Source organism: Daucus carota, chromosome 2 (assembly GCF_001625215.2).
Source record: "Daucus carota subsp. sativus chromosome 2, DH1 v3.0, whole genome shotgun sequence".
In the NCBI taxonomy this organism is placed as follows: Eukaryota; Viridiplantae; Streptophyta; class Magnoliopsida; order Apiales; family Apiaceae; genus Daucus; species Daucus carota.
This window is the reverse complement of record NC_030382.2, coordinates 30,611,035-30,638,541: the sequence shown is the minus strand read 5'-3', so window position 1 is coordinate 30,638,541 and position 27,507 is coordinate 30,611,035. Positions and strand designations below refer to the sequence as shown.

General features: G+C 33.0%; 2 protein-coding genes across 10 annotated transcripts; one reads left to right on the top strand and one right to left on the bottom strand.

Moving 5' to 3' along the window:
* Positions 1-982: 982 nt before the first annotated feature.
* LOC108209873 (vesicle transport protein GOT1) lies at positions 983-14,025 on the top strand. Of its 9 annotated transcripts, none has more exons than XM_064087118.1 (9): positions 1,039-1,121; positions 1,227-1,387; positions 2,511-2,597; positions 4,945-5,024; positions 7,658-7,749; positions 7,841-7,921; positions 10,111-10,208; positions 10,291-10,366; positions 13,761-14,025. In XM_064087118.1, the coding sequence occupies exons 4-9, from the start codon at positions 4,997-4,999 to the stop codon at positions 13,788-13,790; spliced, it is 405 nt and encodes a 134-aa protein (XP_063943188.1). In that variant the 5' UTR covers positions 1,039-1,121; positions 1,227-1,387; positions 2,511-2,597; positions 4,945-4,996; the 3' UTR covers positions 13,791-14,025. The 9 variants fall into 9 exon arrangements, with proteins under 9 accessions (XP_017236549.1, XP_063943188.1, XP_017236551.1 ...); XM_017381058.2 differs by having other exon boundaries at positions 1,040-1,121; positions 2,511-2,642; XM_064087117.1 differs by having other exon boundaries at positions 1,052-1,121; positions 1,367-1,508; positions 2,511-2,642.
* A 1,492-nt stretch (positions 14,026-15,517) lies between these two features.
* Positions 15,518-22,786, bottom strand: LOC108209444 (transcription factor bHLH128). Its single transcript, XM_017380350.2, has 6 exons — positions 22,279-22,786; positions 18,834-19,144; positions 18,482-18,619; positions 17,404-17,469; positions 17,116-17,184; positions 15,518-15,965 (listed from the first exon to the last, which is right to left on the bottom strand). The coding sequence occupies exons 1-6, from the start codon at positions 22,634-22,636 to the stop codon at positions 15,900-15,902; spliced, it is 1,008 nt and encodes a 335-aa protein (XP_017235839.1). The 5' UTR covers positions 22,637-22,786; the 3' UTR covers positions 15,518-15,899.
* Positions 22,787-27,507: the final 4,721 nt, after the last annotated feature.

Here is a 27,507-nt window from a genome sequence, read left to right as displayed (position 1 = left end):
ATTCTTGTCACATATTATATATTATAAGTATTATTTATTTTTTGTGTTATATAAAATATATCTAAATTTAATTTATTTAACAAAAATATAAAATGCTACTTAGACAATGTATATTTTTTAGACGTTTTTCTTGTTTTAAGTTTTAAATTAATTTAAAAGAGAATAATATTTATGTGGTATATATATCCAATAAAAAGAATAATATTTATATATTTTAGAGAGAATAATATTTATGTGTTATATATACCACATAAAAGAGAATAATATTTATTATATATTCTCTTTAAGTACATAAATATCACCCTAACCACAAAGTCTTTTACAACATTACACAAGCTTGTTAAAGTAAAAGAAAAAAACAATATAAACAGCAAACCATGCAGCTAGAAAGCAAGAAGGATCGAGAAAATACAAAAATATTTAGCATAAACGTCTAAAAACATACATTGTCTAAGTAGCATTTTATATTTTTGTTAAATAAATTGAATTTAAATATATTTTATATAACACAAAAAATAAATAATACTTATAACATATAATATGTGACAAGAATAAAAATTATATATTAACTATTCACAAAAAAATTAGTCAATCAATAAAAAAAATTTAAAAAAATAACAATTAAATTTATCATAAAATACCAAGATTAGAATGTATAGGTAATAATGATAATTTTAATAATAATCTACTAACTATTAAAAATATATAAACAAAGAATTCTAAACATATAATATAAAATAAAGTTAATTGTTATTTATTCAAAACAAAATTAGTTTAATCATAATAATCATCTAAATCCATAAATTAAAAAAAAAGAGAGTATAATTTCATATTTTTTTAGAAGTAGACACTTAGGGTTTTCACTGTTGTCCGCTGTTATTAACCGCGGATAGGCATGTGTGTCCGCGGGAAGACCTAGTGTCCGCGGTTTTTAAGCGCGGACACTTAAAAACTGAATCTTTTGTCCCAGCCGTTGGATCGTCGATCCAACGGCTGGGGAGTAGGTTGTCAAATAAACGTTCCCTGACAACCACATGTCAGGGAACAGGACCCCAAAAACAATTGCCCGGAGATACGTGATACTCGAAGAGAGTCTCTACTGCTGTGTTGAGTCGTTACAGGTACGTTCTGTGTTAAATCCGCCACCATGACACACACAATCTATATGCTGCGGTTGATATGAATCTCTGAATTTAGTTGATTATTATTGTGTTTTCGCCTTGTAGTTAGGTTTAAATTCGCTGTACAAGTTACTCCCGCTTTAAACTAACTTAAATGAAAGATAGCATTGCGCAATTCATCTGCTTCTGAAACTTACCACTCGATTTCTTAATTGTGGACTGGCTTCTCCAAATTGATGGTACAGAAACAGAGATCAAAGATCAAAGTAAGTAGCTACTCCACAGCAAGAGTAATTTGATATGTGTGGAACTCTTTGTAATTCACCGCAATTCGTGCTGTTATTCACCGCAATTCGTGCTGTTATTGCAAGCATACAGGGAAATCAGGCTAGTATGTATTACTATATTTGCTCCCTTTCACTGCTCTACGATCTACCACATCTGTATCGGTCTTAGTTGTCGATGGCCACTTATTGTCACTGTAGGAACCAACATCGTGCTTCCTTTTTGCATCCAATTGCATCATTTCGCCTCTAATTTCCATCATCTGTGAGGAATGGATATTTCTCTAATCATTAGATAGTGTACATGCTAGTGTGGAGTTGTATTATTTTATTCATTGAATGGATAGGTGATATGTTTTGACAGAGCTCATAAAGGAAGATCTTTTTTAATTCTGTCTCACCAATACAAATTTCTTCAAAGTTCTATAGTACAACAGCGGATTTATATAGATATAGATGTGAATCATAAAGAACACATAATAAAAGACACAAATCAATAAAATGTTTTTCTTACGAATATTCTGTGCATATATAAGTGCATGCTTGTCATGACAAAATCACAACATATCCTTGTTATCATCTCATTTGTTTCCCACCAAACTCCAAGTTTCCAAACATTTTTAACAAGCCTTCAAAGAATGAAAATAAGATGGTTGCTCTGGTTAGCATTGTTTCTCAACCATCTACTTCTGTCAATCCTCAGATTCCCTGGAGAATGGGACTTAGAATGCTGATATGAACTTAAACAATTGCTTGTTAATTCCTCAATACACTCTCTACGTTGAATCAAACTCAACTGATTCTTGATTCTGGTGTCAGAACATATCACTTGTTCACATCATTTGCTTACTAATATCAGTTCTTGTCAAGTTGATATCTGATTACCTAATGGAGAACATACACAAGTTCAACTTAAAGGCCATTTACAGTTCAAAGCAGAAATTGTTCTTTATGATGCTCTACTTTTCAAGCTATTGTTCTTTATGCTGGTTTACTTGTCTCAAGCTTTTAGCTCAATCTTATTTCTGTCACTAAACTGACTTCTACCTTGAAATCTGGTGTTCAGTTTTTGTCAAATAATTGTGTCATCCATGACTGTATACAGGGGATTGGTAGACTTCAACACCAGCTTATGAACTTCCTTCCTGCAAATGTTTATGCTGTCACAGACTCATTTTCTCCGCGATCTACAGTACTATTCATCAAGCTGTATCATTAATTTGGCATTCTACGTTAGGTCATGTGCCATTTTCTGTTCTTATGTTCCTAAGTAATAGCTGTGTCTCTTCTCATGTTAAATCATTTTCTTTTCAACCTTGTGATGTATGTCGCTTAAGAAAGCAAAGTAGAACTTCATTTCCAGTTTTCCACAGTGCTAGTCATGCTGCTTTACTTTTCAATTGTTACATTGTGATTTAAGGGGGCCGTAAAGGCACAAAGTTTTTCTCTACGTGTACTTCTCTTATTGTTGATGATTGTACTGGATATTTGAACTTTACTTCATCTAGTAGAACTCAAATGTGCTCTTTATCACAACATTTATTGACTTCTGTGAGCAATCATTTTAAGGCTACAGTTCAAGCAGGTCTGGTACAGAGTTCTTCAATAAATAACTTACATCTTTCTTTCAAAATAAAGGTATTATCCATTAAAGTTCCTGTTCTGAAACTACTGAACAAAATAGGAGGGCGGAAAGAAAGCACAGACACCTTCTTTCTGTTGCAAGAGCACTCAGATTCCTGTCAATTGTGCCTACTGATTCATATGTCGGGGATTCTCTCCTCACTGCAACTTAATGAATAGAACACCTTCACCTTCATCTCTTTCTTCTGAATAAGTCACCGTATGACGCTTTATTTCACAGACCTCCATTATAGTCATATGAAGTCTTGCATATGCTTCCACTCTGTTCCAAAGACAAGACAAATTTGCTCCTAGAACTGTAAAATGTTTGTTCTTGGGTTATCCTCGGAATAAAAGAGGCTATAAACCCATGCATGAACTTAGACTCCGCACGAGATGTATGTTTCTATGAAAGTGTTTTTCCCAATCAAACTTTTTAGTTGATCTAGAATGTGACAGTTCATTATTTTCATTTGCACATTCTTCCTATTCATCTGCTTTAGATCATGTGATAAATCTACATCTCTGAAACAGTTCATTCACCTTCGTTGACCTTTACATCATTGTCAACACAATTTCTCCATACACATAATTACTCTATTCTGTCTCCATCTGTACCTAGCCAAGATACTCAGGATCCAACTTCCTATTGTTTCCAAACCTGTCATAAACAAAACAGAAACAAAATAATACCAGCTAAGTTCTCTGATAACACTGACCTTCTTGTCACCCTTTAAAAGAAGATAATAAAGATGGCAAGTGGATTTGTAAAGAAAGTACTAATCATATTGTTCTTTAGATAGGTAAAAAGCTAGATTAGTAGTTTAAGGCTTTACTCTGACGACATGGTTGGATTATTTTCAAACATTTGCACTAGTTGCCAAAACTGAAAATATGCGACTTCTTCTATCCATTGTTGCTATTCAGCACTGACACATCAATCAAATAGACATAAAAAGTGCTTTACTTATCTGTATTTAAGCCTTTTGTGGTTGGGCTACCTTATTATCAGGTTTGTGTTATGCTAGGCTGTTCTTAAACTAAATGGAAATGTAAAAAGCAATCTACAGTAGCAAGATTTTTTTTAGGCTATGATAAATCATTGACTACCACTTGTGAAGTTTCTTGGCTCTTCAATCTCTTAGCTGAACTCAAGTTCAAAATTCCTACATTCCATTGTAGCTTGACAGCTGAGAATCCAGTTCTACATGAGCATACCAAGCAAATCGAACTAGATTGTCATTTTATTTGTGATAAAGTTAAGCAAGGCTTATGCAACTTCTGTATCTGTCTACTGTTCAGCAACCTGCAGATTTACTTGCTAAACCTCTCACTGCATCCAGGAATCTAGGCTACAGTTTTTACTTGGCAAACTGGGAGTGCAGAATCCCTACTGAGCATAGTGAAGAGAGTGAACAAAAGTTAGTTAGGTGTAGGGTTATTTCTGTCATTTCACCTTGCATATCTGTTAGATGTGTAGATATAGAATAAATACATGTTGGTTTGTTAGACTTGTATCATACTCTGTACTTCTCATTTTGATCATTAAATGGAGAAGCAAGTTTTTTTCTCACTCTATTTCACAACTTTACTGGAGTAACTTGCTGTTGTCTTTGCCTCCCTTTAACCATCATGAAATAGAAAGATCTTAAAGTACACTAGTCTATATGACTAAGAATAGTATTATGCTAAAATTTTACCATGAATAACCTGAGATATTTCTTCTGGAATATGATGTTATGCTTCATCTGTATATTTTTTCATGAAAGAATAATATACATCCAATCATTTTTAATATTCTATCTCTCACTGTATATACAATTTTAACTAATACATATATAACAATATAGAACATCTATGTGGGTATGTGGCACTAAATCTCTCTTGAAATTCCCTGACGGTTATCTATTTTGCAGTTTTTTGTAAGACCTACGTTGGTGATGAGAAGGAATCTTGGGTATCATAAAAATGGCATATGAACTAACTGAGCAGAAAAGTAAGATGAAATATGAATCTCTGTTACGTATACATTTGCATTAGTTTGTTGAGGAAGTCGATTTTTTAGTCTCTCAACCAGTGGCCTTGTCAGAGTGAGGTTCTTGTGACAATAATTATTTTCCTCACACCTTGACTACTTTTTCATTATTGAATCAATCTGTTGTAAAACATAATTCATGCAATCTTTTTAACTGAATTAAGACTTTGGTATCTTACTTATGCAAAAGCATATGAAACTGACAGATTGTAAATATAGGTGTATTTAAGGAGGCGATTAACAGCATCATTTGCTTTCGATGCCATTTAAATATTAGGTTGCCTTGTGTTACCATTGTGCTGCTGCATCTTCTTTTTTCATGTTTCTCTAAGAATCTTACGGGTGAGTGTTGTTAGTTCTATCTAGAAGCATAAAGATACATCTAGTTTGAATAACTAGAACTAGGAAAGATGATGAATGGAGTTGTTTAAGCATGCATCTAGTTTGACTTCATCTGGCTTACCATTATTATATAATTATCTTTTCGGGAAATTTTTTTATTGGCAACCTTCATTTTTTATTTTATTTTTGTGTTTTAACTCCTTTTAAGAATGTTTTTGAATTAACACCTGATCACCTGCCTTCTATCTCGAAATCGTCTTAAAGTCTATTCATATGCCAGTTTAAGGCCTATCATGTATCTTCTATAGGAAATCTGAAAATAATTCATGTCTTTGACCCGTCTGCACAAAAAGGCAGGGCCAGGGGGGGGGGCGAAGGGACGGGGACAAGACTGAAAGTATCCAATTCTATAAAACTTTCCCTTTGTTGGCGTTTGTTTCACTAAAATTGTCATTCACTTTAACCTTTTTTAGTTTTAGATTTACCCAATATCCCTCCTTATACATTCCCCACCCCCCACTAGGTATTTGCTTTCCATTTCCTAATTTTTTTTTCTTTTCATCTATTATTTATTTATGAAATCATCAAAAAAATGAAAATAATATGTAAACTATTTTTTAAAGTTAATTTAGTTTTTGTAAATTATAAAATGATAGACTTTATATATTAATTTATTATAAAAACTAATGACATTTATAAATAACAAATTATATGAACTTTTAAAAGTCAGATGTAAAGCTAATCATATAATTTTTCATGCCGTTTCCGAATCAAAACCAAACAGGTAAAACAATTTAGGATCATTCCTATCCTTTCTTCACATTTCCCTTTCTGGATTTCATTCCACTTCCCCAAGGCAAACCAAACGACCCCTGAATATTAATAAATAAAGTACTTAGAACAGTTTATGTTCTGGTAAATCTTAAAAAATTAGAACAAAAACAATATTCTCACAGTAAATTAATTTTATTGATGAAGGGATTGTGGTTAAAAACTGTGGAGCTTAAGACTACAACTGGTTGTAAAACACTGCTAAGTTTTGTCTATATTCTCTTAAGAACAGATAAACAAGTATGATATCTTATATTTACCAGTTACAATGTAGTATGCTAATCCTTGAACCCATGTAGCCGAATCCGGCTTCGAGACCAAGTGTTACCTAATCTAAATAGGCAAGTTAAATTGTGAACTGTCTATACATTTTCTGCAGTTTGACAAGTCAATATAGTTTTTCTTTCAAAAACATCTTTGTGTTTTGAACTTTTCAGAACAAGCTGCTGCAAATTTTTCTATATACAGAGTAACTACATGAAGTTGGCTCTGGGTTCCTTCTGAGCTGCCTGTAACCTTGCCTTTTGTCTCTGAAAGACTTTCCTTTATCTTCTGTGTTTTTGAAATATCAGCAGTATATTTTAAATATTAACAGCAGTATATTTTAAATATTAACAGAGTTTTTGGACAATCAGATTCAGAGATGATTCTAAGGATCTAGATGTTTGCTGATTGATGTCTGCTTGTTCAACTCATCTTTTTTGAAGTCTACTCAAGCTGAATGTTTGCTTATTTAAAGTCTGTTTATCAATCATCATGCCCACTCTGCTTATTCCAAGTCCTCTTAGTTTGAAAGTTGGAATGAGGTTGCTCATTATCAGTCTGTTCTTTTCAGTTTTCACATAAAATTGGTGACTTGAACAGAAGTAAAACTGTTTTGTTAGTCTAATAGAGACTAGTTACATGATCTTATTCTGATTTACGTAATGCCATCTGGAAAATTCATTGTTTTTAATTTAAAGTATATCATCATCAAATGCACATCGACCTTGACGGTGTCTTGTCTTTCAGTTAGTACATGGAAGTTGGGTTGTTATTCACTGCACAAGATTTATGTAATCTGGTCATAAATATATAAACCCTATAAAAGGATGATGGAGTTAAAATTTGACTATGAGGAAGATGACGAAAAAAAGTAGCAGCTACGTAGTCTGCAGTAATACCCAAATTGGTTGGCGGAATATTAATTTATTTGAAAATGACATGATAGCTAAATATATTAGATAAATTAATGTTAAAAGCTTTAACAATTTAGTCACAAGTGATTCTTTTTCTTGAAGGATAATTTAACTCCCTTTGCGTGTAACTCTCTTTTCCTATATTTATCAATACCAAATGTTGTTATCAATTATGTTTATTGTCATTCTTATACTGAAGGCTTTTTTGATTTCATAAAATGACAATTTGTCTCAATTCTTCAGAAATTGGATTGGGGTTAATTGGCTTTGGATTCTTCTTCTCATTTCTGGCTGTGGTCCTCTTCTTTGATAGAGGGTTGTTAGCATTAGCAAATGTAAGTAATTCATATGTGAGTTATGCTTGTGACTCTTACTGTAGTTTGTGGCTGTCTAAACTTGTGTTAAGTTACCTTTCTTTTCCATCAGATATTTTTCTTAGCTGGTGTAGTGCTATTACTGAGTTGGCGTTCAACTTTGCAACTCTTTACAACAAAAGCGAACTACAAGGTGCTGAGTAAGACTTATTGTTGATTTATTGTTATGTATTAATATATTTGTTTATAGGACAACAGAAAGTGTCCTAGTGACATCTCTTTTCCCGGCATTAAGGTTTTGTTGCATGAACTCAAGAATTTTCGGTCGAACCGGATTCTCCATTTTCTCCCTCTCTTTGCTCATCTCGCGCGTCTGTGATTTCCCACTCTTTTGCATGAACTCCCACTCTTTTATAAATGAGAGAACATGTGATATAATAAATATAAAGTGAAGATTTACATGAATCATAGGGTCGAAAAGTCATTTAGCAAGTAAAAATTGAATTGCATTGATTTTTTAGGTAAAAACCTATAAAAGCTACAGAAACAAGCGGGCTTGCAAGTCATTAGACCTAGAAGGCTAGGAAAGCCCATAAATAAAGGCTTGAAGCCCATGAAAGATCGAAATCACTTGACCCAGAAAGAACAAAGAGCTAAACGCTCACATTTTCTCGATTAGTATAATTCTACATCTATTAAATCATGGCAATTGAACTCCAATTGAACTCAATAGATTCCAGTGACGATCCCACCTATTGATTCTAGGTGCGAGTCAACTAGAAGCCTAGAATGGCCAAATTAAATCATGGCCATGGGTGATCCCATATGTTCAGTTCAGTTCTACGAAAATTAAACTCCAATGAATTCAAGTGTCACACATGAGTCTACAACGTCAATTCATTTAATTGAAGTCCAACTGGCTTGGTTGTAGGGACCAGTTGACCAGGACCCTACAGGGACTCATTGGACTTTGATTCAACTCAATTGAAGTGTCACACATGAGTCTAAATTTCAATTTATTTAATTGAAGTCCAAGTGGCTTCAGTTGTAGCCGACAAGCGTTTGATTCATATAATTGGACTTCAACCAACCCTTAATTAGCCTCAGTTAAGGCATGATTAGTGCTTCCAAAAGTTCAGTTGCTCAATTGAATGTCAACTGACCCTTAATTGACCTTGATTAGGGTATGGATGCTTCTAATATTTATCGACGCACGTGATACGCACGAAGATAAGCCCTGATTAGGACCAAAGGACCGAGTGCCTAAAGTTAAAGCCTCCATTAGGGTTGCAAGTGCTGAACACCATCAAACCTGGGTCTTTAAATGAATTGTAACTTCTTTGAAACGTGAATATGTTTCCTTGAACTTGGGGAGGAAATGATATAAGCAACATTTAATTCTAGAGACTCGTATTGTTCGATTAATTACTAGATTGGTTCAAAAGGTTGGCTGTAATTTAATGTCTAAACCCCAATTATTTATTAAATTTGTCACTAATTAATTGGCTAATTAAAAGCCGAATAATTGTATCCTAGTGGAAGGAAACTGCTATCAAGAGTAGCCTCCAAGATATGGAAACCTATAAGCCAAGACATGGAAACCTATAAGGAAAAGGTTTTCCACAAGGACCTAAAATTCTCCCTAAGGTTCCTAAAACTATTTAAAGTCTGAGACTCTTTAAGCCTATATAAACACGCTAGCCCTCTCACTCAGAATTACCTCTTTCAGGCTTCTTTCTCAACTAATGCTTGAGATACTTATGCAAGGATGGTTGATCCCAAACAGCAAGACCAGGCCGAGCTGTGATAGCCACCCCTACCGTGTATGGTACATAACCGCAAAGGTCATCTGGTTAAAGCACAAATTAATTATCCTACTTTTTGGGTATAACACTTCTGGTTGTAAACGCAACCGGGGAATGGGAGAATACGGAGAAACCTCGATAAATTAATATAATTTTTTGTCCCAATATAATAGAGATAGTGTATATTTAATCTTGATAAATTTTATTGGTCCATTGGCTATCAATTTATCGTAGTTTAAGTGTGCTATGTAATACATAAGAATCCTGAGTTCGTAAGGAAAGACTACCATCAGCCCTTCTGTTCTCATTGCAATAAAACATAATATTTCAATTTAGTTTGTGTAAATTTTTTGTTTGGCCTTTTCTCACTTGGGGGCGTTCAAACTTATTAACAAAGTAAAACCTGTCTAGAACTATGAACCCTAGAACTTTTCTGCTTGTACATGTGTTTACTACTTTTTTGCTACTCCAGTCTCGGCCAGTGATTACCTGCTTATTCATTATGTTTTTAAGAAAAACTGTAATTGCATTTAGATTCCAGATGTGAACTGATATTCGCCATCCCCGCACAATGCAGGGTTCTGTTTGCTTCCTTCTTGGTCTCTTCTTCATATTTGTTCGGTGGCCAATAGTTGGTATAATCTTTGAGATTTATGCCTGTGTTGTGTTATTCGGGTTGGTATCTACTTGACCCTTTTTAATTTGATCATTAATTTATTGTATTAATGACTGAAGTTCTCTGTTTTTTTTTTTGTAGTGGTTTTTGGTCTTCTGTCAAAGTGTTTTTATATCAGATTCCAGTTTTGGGACTGATACTTCAGTTTCCTGTTATGGTAAGTTGTTTTCCTTTTCTTTGATTTCCAGATTGCATTTTAATGTTAACTATTTTTGAAAGTCTCACAGTAGTTGGACTGTTTTCTTGACTCTTAAAATACACAGAATGCTCCATCTAGCTTTCAGTTTAGTAGAGAGAAAATAAAAATATGTGATGGTGATGATAGCTCACCTTTCTTAACCTTCTTGACTTCTCTCTTTCACTTCCAGTTCCAAGGAGGTGACATTTAATATCATTTTAAGTTCCAGATATGAGCCCAGTAATTAGAACTATGTAGAGACATCCTCATTTGCAACAAATTCTGTAGTAGATTAACAAATTAGTTTCCAGATATGCCCAACATAACACTATGTTGCGACATCCTCAGTTGCAACAAGTTCAGTACAGTAGTAGGCTAACAATTTGTGAGTAACAGATAAAGCTCATCTATCTATTATCTATATAATAGACCAACGTGCCACATTTTATTCACAACATAAATTACTCTTTTAACCCTCTCTTTCATTAATACACATAATTGATAACTTGTAATTAATATGTCTTCCATTAATATATATAGTTAATAACTTACAACTAATACGCATAATTATATCTAAAACTTTAATGAGTTCATAATTAGACATGTAATTAATATATTTACATGCTTTTTTAATACATGTAATTAATATGTGTGATTATATCTAACATATTAATTTATTTATAATTAAATTTATAAATAATATGTTAATTATTAATGGGTAGGCAATTAATTACATCGTCAAAGCATGTATAACACTTACTAATTTATAGTTAAAAAATCTAATTTTGCATAATTTTTAACAAAAATACGTCAATTAAGTTCTTGGATGAATGCCTATTTAAATTATTCAATTTTCAACAATATCTGACAAAAATATGAATATTCAGTATAAAAGGGTCCTAAATACCAACAATATACTTCACGGTCGGAGGACTATTAAGATGGTGCGTCACAACCAGTTGAATGTCAAGTTGGAACCTCACTGGTAGATGTATATCATTGTAATATTTTGCTCGCATGTGAGTTATTTCTAATTCACATTAACGATTAATTTAGCGCTCAGGTAATAAAATACATGTTTGCATTGAACAGACAAACTTTTTACCATCTGCATTGTTGGACGGTGGGAAGAATAATAATATCCATTCATGCGTATGAGAACATGCACGTGTCTCAACAATATTTAACCAAAATACGAATATTCAGTGAAGTGGACTCTAAACACCCTTAATATATTTTACTGTAAAATGACTATTATGAGGATACGTCACAATCAATTGAGTATCATGTGATATTTCATTAGGAGTGGAGCAACATATATTTATAAAAGCTTAATTAAATTCGTGGGTGAATGCCCGACCAAAATAATCCATTCTCAGCAACGTTTTAACCAAAATATGAATATTCAGTAAGAATCGACCCTGAATACCCTGCATGCTCGTGTCTCAACTACATTTGATCAAAAATTCAAAATACGAATATTCTGTATAAAGGTTCCCAAATATTCATAACATAATTTACTATTTAGAGGATTTTCATGGTGATACATCACAACCAGTTGAGTATCAGAGTGATACTCCACGAGTACGTAGGAGAGTATCAGTGTGATATTCTAATGGGAGTGGAACAACATATATGTGTGTGTGTTGTGTGTGTGTGTGTGTGTATTTATAAGTTTAGTTAAATTCTTGAATATGTGGGTGATACTTCATGAGTAGAGGAGTACTATCAGTGTGATACTCCACTAGGAATGGAGCAAATATATATTTGTAAGTTTATATAAATTATTTAATAAATATCCATCAAAAGAGCAATTTTCATCAATATTTTATCAAGATATTAATATTTATTAAGAAGAGGCCATAAATACCCGCTAGATATTAACCGTCCGAGGAGTATCAGGATGATACGTCAGAACCAGTTTAATATCAAGGTGATACTCCATTAATAGAGGAATATCGATGTGATACTTGTGTTGCGCCTTTCAGCAGGAGACCAACGTCCCAAGCGCAAGGTCAGACCATCAATTAAGATGCAGGGAGTATGTCTGAAGTGGGATTACAATTATTGGCTAAAATAGTTTGTTGACAATGATAAGTACAAGATGCTTAAGATATTATTAGTTGTTCAAACTTGGGTGTTTGAAGTTATCGATTAGGTGAATGAAGTTATCAAATTAGGTGTTTTTATTCATCCAATCACTCATATCTTTTATACATAAGAATTCTTGGAGGCTAGAGGATATGAAGAAATTAGTATTGAATTTTCTTACATTGGTGGTGTTTGTTTCCGGCTTAAAAGCCGGGCTTCTGGTTTATAAGTTAGAAGCACTTATTTGTACCATTTGTGTAAAAAGTCAAGAAGCACTTATAAAAAGCTAATGCTAGCTTTTGTTTCAGGGCTTCTGCTTATTTCCCAAACACTTTAATCACTTATAAGTCTTAACTTGCTTCTAACTTCTACACCACTTTTTTAATTTAAGCAAGAAGCACTTATTTTAAGCTCACCCAAACGGCCCCATTATTTCCCTCGAGAATAACCTTCTCAAACAGGCAAACCTAAGATTGATGCTTTGAGTTAGACAAACATGACACTTTTGTTTACAGTGTTTTAAGGACATCTATTTCTAACTCACATTAACAATTAGTGCAACACTTAAACGATTGAAAAATGTTTGTACCATACTGTAACAACAAGAACCCAAATTTAACACAACAATAAATCATCTATTATTTGTATTGTCGGACACCGAAAAAACTATCAATATTCATACACACGCGTGAGAACATGCCCGTGCCTTGCACGGGCTACAGTGCTAGTTACCTAATAAAACTGCATCAGCTATATATTTGGTAGGTGGAAGACATGCAAGCATTAAGTTTGATCTTTTTAAAAAAAAACCTTAAAAAACTCTGTGCTAGATGTTTGCCAGTTTTCCTTTGCCTTGAGGTTTCTGTTTTTGTCTGTAACCTAATAGTTAATACGCTATAGGGCAGCAATGGTCAGTGAGTAGAAAAAGGTTGAAAATTGCTATGAATTTATCTACCAGCGGACGATTTACCGGTATTTGTGAGAACATTTTTTGCCAGTGTTCTCTTGTTGGAAGAAAGCCATTTATTTAACTAGCAAAGTGAGATATTTTCTTGTAGCAGTCGAGGGAGATGTGAAGAAAGTTATAGTCCTAGTACTATTATTTTCATATAATGTGAAGATAGAAAGGTTTTCACTGTTAAATTCATGCCCTTGGTTTAAAGTTTTTGTTTGAGGCTTGGTAGTTGGGTGAGGTAGGATCTGGGGAAAATCATATGAGAATATAGTCTAGTAAAAGTCACATGAAGAAATTTTCTTAATATCTAGTTCGTTTCTCTTGCAGGTACTTGATCGTTTGAGGAGGCCTGGTTGATATTTGGTTAATTTAGGATTCTTACTGTCGTACTGAAGAAATATAGTCGGCTAACCATCCACCGCTTACTCAAGCTACTATATTTTTGAATGGTTTACTGCACTCAATTTTTCTTTGCAAGAGAGAATATTACCTTACGTTTATGCACTTGATCGTATTGTATGCTGCCCTGAACAAATTTAGTGCCATATAAAACTATATTTACGAGGTTAATGGTCAGGCGATTTCTTTGTGCCCACTCTCTAAACTGTAGCTAAAACTGTTAACTACAGGCCAAGATCAGACTAAACAATTTAGGCAGAAACTCACAGAAAAACACATACACTGCTGATTACACTGCTGATTTACTACTGAGAGAACAAGGAATTTATTTGTGAATAAATTCTGATTTCTTAGTTGTGATATTCTGCAAATATGCAGAGTACATTTTATAGTAATAATAGATTATTCTAGATAATTATTAGATGCATGAGCCTACTCAGGTTCCATGTACCAATATTAAATGTAGAAACTACAATGACTTTCTAAGAGCAAGTCCAAGAGTGCCCTAAAATCATGTCCTAAATCAAAATTTAAGGCATTTGAAGTAAAATGGTGCTCCAACAATGTTCTAGTGGTGCCTCAAAACACTAGGACATTTAATAAATGCCTTATTTTTGAGGCACAATCATGCAATGCCCTAAACCATTTCTATCAATAAAATATTAGTTTACTCCCATTCCAACACACCTCTCTTTTCTTTCTTTTTCACTTCCCTTCAACAATAATTCAAATATTCTATTATTTAAATAATAAGGCACAATAATAAGACATATTGTTGGAGTTGTTATATTAAAATGATGTCCTAAATCACTAGGACATAATTTTTTATTATATATATAGGGCACTAGTTAGGACATTGTTGGACTTGCTCTAGTGCATGAACCTATGAATTCATAACTGACTTCTCAATTGTTCTAAAACCTTCATCAAGTTTGCACAAAATTTTAACATTAGGAATAGGAATGTACACATACATAAAATCAAAATCATTGGTTTCACCAACCAAAACTTAACCTTTGTTTTATCTCATGTTGTTTCATATATCCTAAGCCCATTATTGAAAAACTCACTAAATTTTTGATGGACTTTTTCACAATAATAAAAAGATATATAAAATGACAATAGATTAATAGGATGATGTTTTTGTGAGTGAAATCATTGACGATATTGTGTATTTTGATGTAAAGAGGTGTTATAGGAGAGTACTTGCCGTTGTAGGAGAGCTCTTTTCAATTTTTATCAGATGTAATGACCAGTTACTGGATGAAAGTTTCATTAGTTTGATGATCAAATTACAAGTTTCGAGTCAGTTGAGTGATCAAACTGATCAAATTGCAAGTTCCGAGTCAGTTGAGTGATCAAAGCGCTATTTCAAGTAAGTGATCAAAGCGCTATGCTACGATGGATTTATTCAAACCAAGTCACCAAGATTAGTGCTTTCCGTCAAATCTTTAATGGAGTGTAAGTGCCAATGATTCGAATGAAATTTTTTAAAAATATAATTATGTGGCTGAATTTCTTTTGAGTTGAATGACACAACCACAAGTTTCCGGTCAGTTAGAATGAACAAAACACCTTTCAATGCCTTTTTATTTTTTATTTTTAGAGGCATGTTTCGAAGACCAATCAAATCCTTTTAGTTTAAGTAACTAACGATATACTGCGAATACAAATTACACTGAATATAAACAAATGGCTAAACTTTCTTACTTTGAACAAACCATACTACAGATCTAAATTCTTATGCACCGTCTCTGAGCCTGTCACATACATGAATACATGATACACCCATAGTCACAACCATCAACTTCACAATCTATTAGTAACTCAAACCAACAAACATGCATTTTAACAGGACTGGAAGTCCAAACTATAAAATAAACTGTAGCAATGATGTACATAACAAAATTTATTAGGACAAAACAAGAAGCAGAAGAAGTCTAAGAATACTTTGCTTCTTAATCAATGTACAAATTCAGATGTTCCAACTTTTCTTCCTTCCTTGAATGATTTGCATGTCAATGAATGCAGACAGTTAACACAAAATTTCTCTGGCTTCAGTTTTCATTATTGGTTGCATGGTGCATTTTGCTTGCATCCGCAAGTGCAGTGTTCAAGGTCTGTGTTAAGCTTCTGGAGAACATGAGAACAAAAATGGTAACTGGTTAAAAAGAAAATCGTGCAAAGAAGCATATCATATATTGATTAAAAAGATCACCCAGTTGATGGCTCATGAAAAAGTAATAACACTAATGCGTACCTTTCTCCTGAAACCAAAGTTAGGGAAATATCATTTGCATATTTACCGAATTGGAAAGGTAATGGTAGAGGGATTAGTATATTGTATGACAAGGTATAAAAACAAGCTGTATCTCGGGTATTGCTAGCTACTTACACTTATAAGTTATAGCCCCTACTTCATTTATGGGATATTTGAAGAAGCCTGCTGAAAAACAGAAGCGCGCAACGGCTGATGAAAAGCCGGCTGCTTGTTAGGAGTAGGTTTTGGCTTGCCCCTTTCTATGTTATTAGTAAGATAGGTTTCCTTGTGGATAGCTGTCTACTCTTTGGTAACAAGCTATCCAGAGTTTGAACCTCAGTGGAGTTGGGGTGAGTGACTGCATACATTTCTGTAACTGACCACTACTTGAAAAAAATAAAAGCATCTAAAGCCTTTTGGTCACGAAACTCTGGATTTACAATCTACAACTCTGCCTTATCCTGCAAATACGACTCTAAAAGCCTAATGGTCACGGAACTCTGGGGACATCAACTAGGACACTGCCTTAATCCTGGAAATACACAATTATAACGAACAACTCTTAGAAGAGTTTGAAGGCCAGCATTGGTAAATTTTAGAGTTCTCTTCTCTGGATTACATCAGTATTTTAGTTGAAACTTTTTCAATTTTTATTCTGAGACTTAAAATCTTTTAACATAATGTTCAGACATCAAACCATTTATCAGTGTAAATTGTAAGTCATATGATAAGCCTGTCACTATTTAACTTATACCAGCTAGAATTATACTGCTGTCCAGTACCTCGTTATGACAAAGACTGCTCAATATTATAATAGGTGCTAAACGATGAGTGTACCGATGAGTTCTATCTAAGACACAAATATGATTAAGGACTTCAAATAGAGGACACAAGGTGAGTACTTTACTATAGCGCACACATAGCTGACAATATTTGGATGTAAACCTGACTCTAAATATCATAACCAACTGGAGAACAGGAAGTTATAATGCATAAAAAAGTGGATGTAGAGCATAAACTGACCTGAACTTGTGTCTGAAGACCTTTAATATGTTGAACAGCTAAATCTAGCATGTCGGCATAGCTAGTTTGCTGCAGCAGACAATAATCACAATGCTGAACACTCTTTTACTAATACTTTCTGAATATGGCAAATATGGCATATAGGTCGGGAGTAGACTCATATTTATTTGATCAGTTTCCAGGGTTGCAATTGAATGAGCTTAACTTTGTACATAAAGCCTAAAATCATCCCACGAATGGAAGTATGAAATCACACCCTTATGTCAACAGCGGGAGTAAAGACATTACCTTGTCCATGTTAGGAACAAGATCTTGCAGCTTCTTCAATTTCCCACTTATTCGCGTTCTTCTTTCCTAGAATAACCCCAAACATTCAAATACATATAAAAATAGAATTTATTCGCATCCTTCTTTCCAAAATAACCCAAATATTCAGATGAATATATAATGGAAGTTCATAAAAAATGTTAAATGTGCTCAATTTCTGAGCTTTTAACAATTTCATACAATTGGAGCTAATTAGAGCATATCAATATCCTTGCTAGAGCATTGATATTTATAGGTACAAAATTAAAGATATCTCAACCTAAAGAACGTTGTAAAACACTAATACTCCATGACATGATAATATATACTAAAGAGATAAGAAGATAACACCACTCCCACCATAAAAAACTTTTAATGAAATGCCTCATTCCTAGTTGACAACAATAGAAAGAGTAGCTACAGGAAAACAGATTTCAAAATAGAGTAAACTAAAATATAATTTACAGTGCACATATGTTTGATACTACTTTACTTATTTTACAGGATCCCAGAAGCTGAATTCTTTTTAAATTTCTATTTAGAAGTATACTGGGGAATTACATAGCGTTTTGCTCTTTCTGTGAGATACAGGACACCAAGAAGTAACTTGTGTATTTTAATACGTAGGAAGAACAGATAAGAAAGACGGCCAGAAAAGAAGACACCAATGTTAAAGAGATGTGAATTCAAATAATAAAACCATAGCTATAAGAAGTTTGGACATTGAAGGTGAGGTTTTTGTGTTGTTAGCTACTAAATGAATACAAGGACTTTGAGATGGGCTGACCAAACACTTTCGGGAAGACAAAAATAGATGTAGTGTAGATTGAATTTGATATAAAGTACTAATCAAAAACTGTTTTCTGCACTTGAGTACCAAGATACCATAGAAGTCATGACATGTAGACAGTATTATAAAAAACTTCCTTTTCATAAACTTTATTACTGGTCAATACGGATTAATGGTTATTGTCGTACAGTTGATAAAATTGTTATCAATAATGATTGAAACCGGTAAGATTGTAAAGAGAATGAATTTATTTTAACATTTTGAACACACCCTTTCAGCAATGCTCCTAGGGTGTGTAGCACAACCACGCTTTGCTCGAGCTTTGCAAGGTACAGAGTCCTGAGGAATATCCATCATATGTTCCATTGAAGCCATATCTAAAGCCATCTCTGACAAGCCAAACTGGAACTGAAACAAAACAAGATTTAGTAAATGGAGAACTGAAATTCAAAAAAAATACTACAGAGTAATAACACAAATTGCATATACATCATCCCCTCAGATTGCAGGAAGGTAGGGAACGTTTTCCAGCCCAAAGAGATGGAGATTAAGATCTCTCCATACTTCAAATGCAAATAACAACATAAGTGGCCTTGAATGTTGCTGAACTATATTTAAGTACCTGTGATTCCGTGATGTTTAGACCACCACCATTATCATTTTTAGCTCGTTTTCCTCGTCCTCCTGAAAATGTTATATTGCTTGAATTGTCCCATGTTCCCATCCCAAAACTGGCCGTGGCGAAAGAATGAGTAGCTTTCCTATGCCCTTCTCCGTGGATGTCATCGTCAACATCCTCACTTTCTTCAGTTATCTGAGAAAGAGAATCTGGTCTAGTGAAGCTCAATTGAGAGTTTAGCCTTTGTATCCCACTTGCATTATCTGTGCCCCCATGAGGATTATAGCTTCCCATTCCCCTGGTTACTGAAAAACCTGAAATTATTTTCTGCTTATGTAAGTCTTAGTCCACACCTTATATAGAAACAAGGATTAATGGCAATGCACCCGTGGCTGCCACATACTTGACCTCTATTACTTTTAGATGTCCTGGTGTATCATTTTCATATGCAAAAGGAAAAATGCTTGGTGCACATAATTGTGTACAAAATTTTGTACATAATGACATGTGGTGGGTTTTAATCAAAATGCCCCTGTATTTACATTAAAAATCCCAATTAAAACCGACCACATCAATTGTCATGTCATTATGTACAAATTTTATGTAAACAATTTTGTGTGTACTTATTAACACAGTATCTTATACATATGTTAACAAAGCCCAATTAACTTTCAGAATTTCTTAACAAACATGCTACAAACAAAAGTTTAAAACTGGTGAAAGATCCTTAACATTAGCTGATCAAATACTATGCAAGCCTGGGTGTTAAGAGGTGAATACGAAGTTGTCTGTTGCAGCACTTAAGATAACACTTTGGAGTTCTTTGGAGCAAAAGGGGTGGATAATCATACACATGTGAGCTCATACAATAAAATTTAGTTTTTATTTTTATTAGTTAAAAAGATGACATTAGTAAATAGATTAATATATGAAGAATTTTAAGTACTCATTTACTTTTTTTCATTTGTCCGAAAAGGTTATCCATATTAAAGTCCATATGGCAAATTATATGAAATCTATTAATTTTACTTGAAAATCAATACAAATTTTAAGTAACATATAGCTTATTTATTATTATTGAATAAAATTCAGATTTTGACATGTTAGAGAAAAAGGGGACAAAGGGAGTATTAAGATGTTGGGTTAAAATTGAATGTGTTTCAAATAATGTTATTAAATATGGAATGTTATTGAAAGTATTTTTACAATATATTTAGAAAAGAGGTTCTCAAGAAATAAATTACTTGAATCATTTTTTTTTCATTGCTTAAATTGAAATGACGAAAAACTATGCCGAAAAAATTTATAAAAATTGGTGAAAATGATGAATGAAAACACCGATTTCATCTTTGAACGAGAGAAGCCATTTTCTAGAAAATCATGTCAATTTTCAAAGCAGGTTTCCTTTCATGAAAAATATTGTACTTTCATGCACATGCTGAAAACTGAGAAAAATATTTTCATTAATAATAATATTTGGACATAAATAAACAAAGGGCCTGTTTGTATTGAAGAAGCTCGCTTCTACTTTTCTTGACCCGTTTGTGTAAATAAATAGAAGCACTTTTAAGAAGCTGAGAATGTTAGTTCTCTCTCGGAGCTTCTGCTTATTTCCCAAACTCTTTATTAACTTATTACTTCTCACTTCTAATCCACTTCATTACTTTAAGCACAAAATCACTTTTTTTAAGCTTCGCCAAACCGCCCCAAAGCTTCACACATACAAGAAAGAACATAATGACATAATCCAACAAAGATAAGACTTTTTTAAATTCATTTTGGCATCCCACAACGGTGTTATGTTTGAAAAACAAATTAATTAAATGTCACTTGTACCTTTACATTTAAATCTGTTTAGCAAGACTAATTATTAAAATATTATTTAAAGAATGTATTAAAAACAAATTAACTTCAAACACTTCTACAAACCTTTTTTTAAAAGCATCAATAAACTTATTGGGTTAATAATCACGTGAGTCATCAAAGTAGGCTCGATATATCCAGTTGGTCACCGAACTCAAAACAGTCTCAAATCTGTCACTTAAATCAGCTGCAGATATTTCTAAATATGAGTTCAAAAGAGTGAAAATATTATTTATAAAGGTTTGCACATTATTCTTGAATGTTATCACAATTAAGTACAAAGTTATGATTTCTAGTATTTATGATAATATATTTAGATTCTACGAACTTTTGAGTTTTAATTTAAAAAGAAGTTATAATAAAACTGAAAAAAATTAGACAGTTTCAAACACGTTCTTAAAATAATTTACAATATGTTATTATTTATTATTTGATTTTCAATTATTATTATTACTGTTACTATTATGGAATAATGTAAAATCTTCGTATTTGGGCTAGTTTTTCAATGAATTAGGAAAGACATAGAGGGAGTGGTGAGAAAGGTGTTTGCCGCACTTAATCATATAATTAAGTAACCCTCTATCCCTTTTACATGTCCATTTTAGTTTTCAAAGAGTCAAATTGATCAATTTTTGACTAAACATTACAAATTATCTATCGTTATTTTTAAAATCTTAAAGTTGCATATTAAAATAGACTAGATTTATTTTCTAATGATATAATTTTTATTATTTTTACAATTATATAATTTATATAAATTTCAGCCAAAATATAGTCAATTTCACTGATCAAAAGTCAAATAGACATGTAAAAGGAGACGGGGGCGGGACATTCTTTTTGTTAAGAAATGGTACCTAGTTAAAAAAAATTGTATAGTTAGGTACTTTTTTACATACAAGTTTTTAGAGTGTATCCGATATTTCTTATTTCAAAAAATAAATAATTATTTTTAAAAAATATAAAAGTTGCTGAATTTTTTCTCAAAACAAGCTAATGAAAAGCTGGGCATCTCCAGTAACGCACGTGACCTTGTGATGGTGGACTGGTGGGGTTGTCAGATTAATATACCTCCCACTTGCCTAATACAAAGTCTTCGGGCCACTTGTGTTATTTAAATATACATATCTATATATTTAGGATTAACTATTTGCATCATTTCTTAATCTCATTATATTGTCTATTGCACACTTGTTATTTTAATGAAGACTAATTATCATTAGGTGTTTGCTTTTAAACTTTAATAAATTTAGGTCTACTTAACAATTACCTTTAAGTATATATGGAAAATATCCCTTTCACTAACTCATTATATTTTTTTCCTATTTGTAGACAAGGATTTATATTACTATATGTAGATAAGGACGTGAAAAAAGTATATTTTAGGTGAGAAGACTTTTCTCGCAACTAAAATCTCTGTAATAATGAAATCAACAATCCCAGCAAAATATGTAAAAAATATATTTTAGGTGAAAAAAATGTAGAATGAAAATGAAAGGCCATTGCAGGATTCATCCCGAGAAATATCAGAACAGATATTATCGTAGCGACTAATGTCGAAAAAATGAAATTTCGAGAGAGGAGGTACCGTTGTCAGCAGCCGCCGAAGGCACGCGGTTCAAAAAGGCAGCAGGCAAGCTACTATGACGAATCAACGGAATTCCTCCGTTCGACGAAGACGGCGAGGATCCATACGATCTCTGCAATCCATTGATCGACAGATTATGATCAGGCGCGTTGCTCCCATTCGAACCAGCAGAAAAGTAAGGCTGCGGCGAGACTTGTTTGCTTCGTGCTTGTCCGATGACAGAATCAACCGCGGCTAAGAACGATCCCGGAGCCGAGTCGTAGCGGTTGAGACCGAGTCCCTTGTTGAGGCGGTTGGATTCACCCAAGCTCTGCTGAGAAGATGATGATGATGTTGAGGAAGACGGTGGTGGATACATGCTGCAATAGTAATTATAACTTATAAGTAGTTTTGCTACGAATGCGAGTTGCTGGTTTTGCTTGCTATAGGAAAGCAGGGGCACATCTCAAGCAAGCCACGTGACTTTCTCTTGTAGTAATTGTCTAGTGCATTTTTGTTTACTTATATTCCTATTGGTGGTGTCAGAATTTTTTAATAAATACATCTCCCCTTGCCTAATACACATTCAACAATTTGTGCCACTTGCATCCTTTTTTATGTTCTGGATTAACCCACTTGCATCATCTTTTATATCTCCATCCATCGCTCTTTTTCTTTGTTCGGTAATTAATCATGATTAATTTCTACGATATAACTCGTCAAGATCTCTAATTATTTGGTCATTCGATTAATATTAAATTATCTAATTAATCTCTAGTTAACTCTTGTTATGACCGATGAAATATGATTCTCGTTTTTACAACACTGTTTTAGTTGGCCTTCTGTGTCACTGATGGCCGGGACGCTGGGTTTGCTATCATGCAACTTGCTCTTTTCTCAACGTCACCATCCATTCATTTTTCTTTATTTATTCTGTTTCTAAACGATATATCTATTACGTGGATTTTAAAAATTATGTTATTAATAAATATACAGATTAAGCTCAGAGATTCTCAATTGTGTAACTGACTCCATAAAACGCCGGTTTAATCAAACTCTTGGTATATAACTCATACAAATTACAGCTGATAAATATATGATCCAGAGTAGTCTTTAGTTGCCTTGATACTTTTCAGTGATGACTTGGTGTTAGCAAGGTGTACTGTTTTTCACACCTCTGCAAGTGAATTCGCAAACACCGGTTTAATCCTCATCAATATTCCTGGTATATAGTCTCTTCGCCCGTTCGAGGAGGTTGTTTATATTCACTATTTGTACGTATTTTGAGACTTCTATAATGGTTTCATAATTTTTTTGAATAAAATGTTAACGTCAAACTTTTATTCAATAAAAAAAATTTAAAAACAAAAATTATATAATTATATTTTATAGAAATCTTAAAATACATGTAAAAAATTAACGTAAAGAACCTGCTGAGACAAAGTGAATAATTTTCTAGAAGATTGAAGAAAAGTGATTCAAATAATTAAATACATTAATATTTAACTAGTTAGATCGAGAAGAATGAATGACAGCGGTGGAAACCCCGTTATATTTCTAATAGCATTTCTAGAAGAAACTGAACTCATTTTTCGAAACTACCAGGGTTAGACTGAAGTTTGAGAACTAGCATGTTAGTCTGCAATGTCGAAGACGAACTTAGATGTGGTTTATGACAATTTTAAAAAATTAGTATGCGCTTTGTCGGACGAAATGCAAAGTGTAAATTGAAAAGACAAATAATGCACAATATCATTTCATACGACAAAGTGTATAGTTTGTTTTCTAAGAGCAAGTTCAAGAGTGACCTAAAATAATGTCCTAAACTAAAATTTAAGACATTTTATATAAATGAATATCCCAACAATGTTTTAGTGGTAACTTAAAACCACCAAGTGTCTCATTTATTGACCTCATTTATTGAAAAGTGTGTGATTCTCAACCACAGTTATCCTACCTTATTTTATGAGTATAGCTAAATTACACCTCAAGCTTTTCATGACATTTCTCAATTTCTCTTCTGTGATGTTTTACTTGGGAGTCTGGACAAAAAACAAGATTTGAAAATTTATACAAAGTAACAAAATTGTCATAAACCACAGGTAAACAAACATATATTTCCAACATTTATGTTTGTTTAGGTTTTATTATATGCTTCAAATATAAATGTTGGAAATATATGTTTGTTTAGCTAGCTAGGTAATTTTTTATGTATATGACACTGTGATGTAAATACCTAGCTGTCACATCTTTTCTCTGTTCTCTCTATTTTGGTAATAGTTCTCTTACTTGGTATCCAGCTCGTTACCGGTGCCGGTCTTCTGCAACGACATCATAGTCCGTTTTATCATGTGAAGCGATCGTTCTACACACACGGTGAGTGGAAGAATACACTTTAAAGAGACAATTCTGCACTAGACTCGGATTTGTTTTTCTCGTTTGTTTTCTGTCTCCTATAATTTATTCTGTCATTACGTACACACACGAACACAACTTTTAGTTAATTGCTTGGTTTGCACAGATTAGCTAACAGTCTCCCCATGTTCTTCTTCTTTCTCATCCCATGTATAACATTGATGATCACGCTCATCCCTTTCCTTCGTCTTTTCTGTTTCGTCATTCTCAGGCGGCGTCTCTTTTTCATGTTTATCTACATCGTTGGTATCATCCATGTCTAGTCGTCGTACCTTATTGATTATGGTTTCCCCGGTCGTCTTGAATGATTTCACCAAGTTTAGCTCTTTTTGAGAGCTTTGTTTTCTAATCGTCACATCTTTATATTGGATTGCAGTTGTTTGATGACTGATAACGTGTCTTCACCGTCTCCTTCTCCATTTCCATGTCGTTGTTCTTCGTTATGTGGTGGCTCGTCCTCCATTGCTGTATAGATTGAACAGCTTCTTAGCTAGTTTTTTACAAACGACACCAAATTGTTTTATGTTATATTTTGTAGGGTTATAATCTAAGACTAATCAATTTATATGTATACGACGACTATGTTGATAATAATGACATGTACGAAAATAGGAAAAAAAACCAGAAAAGCAAACACGTTTGAGTGATGCATCCCCTATAATATGTTTGTGACAGAGTAAAAATATGAAACAAATGAATTCAAGTACACAAATTCCTATCTATCGACTAACAGTGGTGCATCCTTTGATGGTATTTGAATTATTAATAATTAAGTATAAAGGATAGATTATGTTTATTTGCATCTTTGTGTGATATATATATATAGCTCCTCTATGCTCCTCAGTCATGCACGTCCTATTTTTCTTGATGTGGGTAGCTTGCTTGTGGGGAGTTAATAAGGAGGGATATATATTGAGTAAATCTAAACTAAAAGAGATGAAAGGAATTGACACTTTTAGTCAAGCAAACACTCATATACAGAATCGTTTTAATTGTTTCCCTTTCTTATTATTAGAGCATCTCCAACCATCTAAAGCCCTTGGCTAAAAAGTGAGTTGGCTTACTTAAAATAAAAAAATTTAGCCAACAGCTCCAAAAACTCAACTCCAACCATGCTCACCTGTTGTCTATAAATTTAGCCAACCTCCTATGGATGGCTAAATTTGTCGAACCTCTACAGGTCTGTAAGAAAATCTGTAGGAAGATTGTACATCATTTATTACCATATTGAATTGATATATTCTATTTTAACAATTTAAAATATTAATAACATACTATTTTTAAATTATAGCCAACCAATATAGCGAGTACCATTGAAGCAAAATGTCTTACAGGTTCAGCAAATTTTACATAATGTCTTACATGTCCAATTTAGCCAACGATTATAGCCAACGCCGTTGGAGATGCTCTTAGTTACCCCCAACTAAACGGCCCCCAAGAGCAACTCCAACAACATATTAGTTCATTCATTAAATTTAATATAAAATATTAGATCCAGTAACTTTAATCAATAGCTATTCTCATCTGCAACAACATTCCTTATATTCATTTCTTATATAATATTTTATTATTAAAAAGTATCATTATTACATAAAGTGAAGAGAGAGAAAGTGTTTGTTTGTAATATATATAATAAAATAAGAGTTAAGGAAAGCAGAAGATCTTAGTGGATGTTAGTGATTTAAGGAATCACTAGGATTATGTTGGAGTGTTTTTTTCCCACATTTCTTATATTTTAATTTAAGACTTCAAATAGCTAAGAGATTGGATTTGCTCTAATACAACGGAAGCTAAGAGCAACTCCAACCATGGAAAACCCTTAGCTTAAAGATGAGTCGGCATCCCAATATAGATAATATCATGAAATATCACACTCTAACCATACTTTCCCTTGTATATAATTTTAGTCAAGCTCCTATGAATGACTATATTTGTCGAAAAACTACAGACCTATAGCAAATGCCACGTCATCAGTTATCATATTAAAATAATACATTTTATTTATAACAACTTAAAATAATAATAACATGTTATATTTAATATATAGCCAGTGCCACCGAAACAAAATGTGTTACAGTTCCAACAAATTTTATATTGTTTCTTAGAGCAACTCCAACCATGAAAAGCCCCTATTTAAAAACTGAATTGACATACCAAAAATAAAAAATATAGATAATCTCTTAAAAATATCACAGTCCAACCATGCTCTCTCCTTGTCTATAATTAAAATCAAGCTCTTATGGATGACTATATTTGTCGAACCTCTACAAGTAAGAAATCTGTAGGAAGATTACACATTATTTATTACCATATTAAATTGATATATTCTATTTATAACTTGAAATAATAATAACATACTATTTTTAAAATATAGCCAATAAATATAGCCAATACCATCAAAGCAAAATGTCTTACAGGTTCAACAAAATTTACATTATGTCTTACAGGTCCAGTTTAGCCAACCATTATAGCTAACCCCATTGGAGATAATGGTTGGCTAAATTGGACTTCTAAGACATTATGTATAATTTGTTGAACTTGTAAGACATTTTGCTTCGATGGTATTGATGGCTATATTGATTGACTATATTTTAAAAATATTATGTTATTATTATTTCAAGTGATTTTAAATAGAATGTATTGTTTAAATATGGTAATTAGATGACGTGGTATTTGCTACAAATTTGTATTGGTTCGACAAATATAGTCATCCATAGGAGCTTGGTTATAATTATAGACAAGGGCTGAGGATGGTTGGAGTGTGATTTTTTTTCAAGAGATCGACTATTTTTTTTTTAAATTTTGATATGCATGCCAACTCACTTTTTAGCTAGA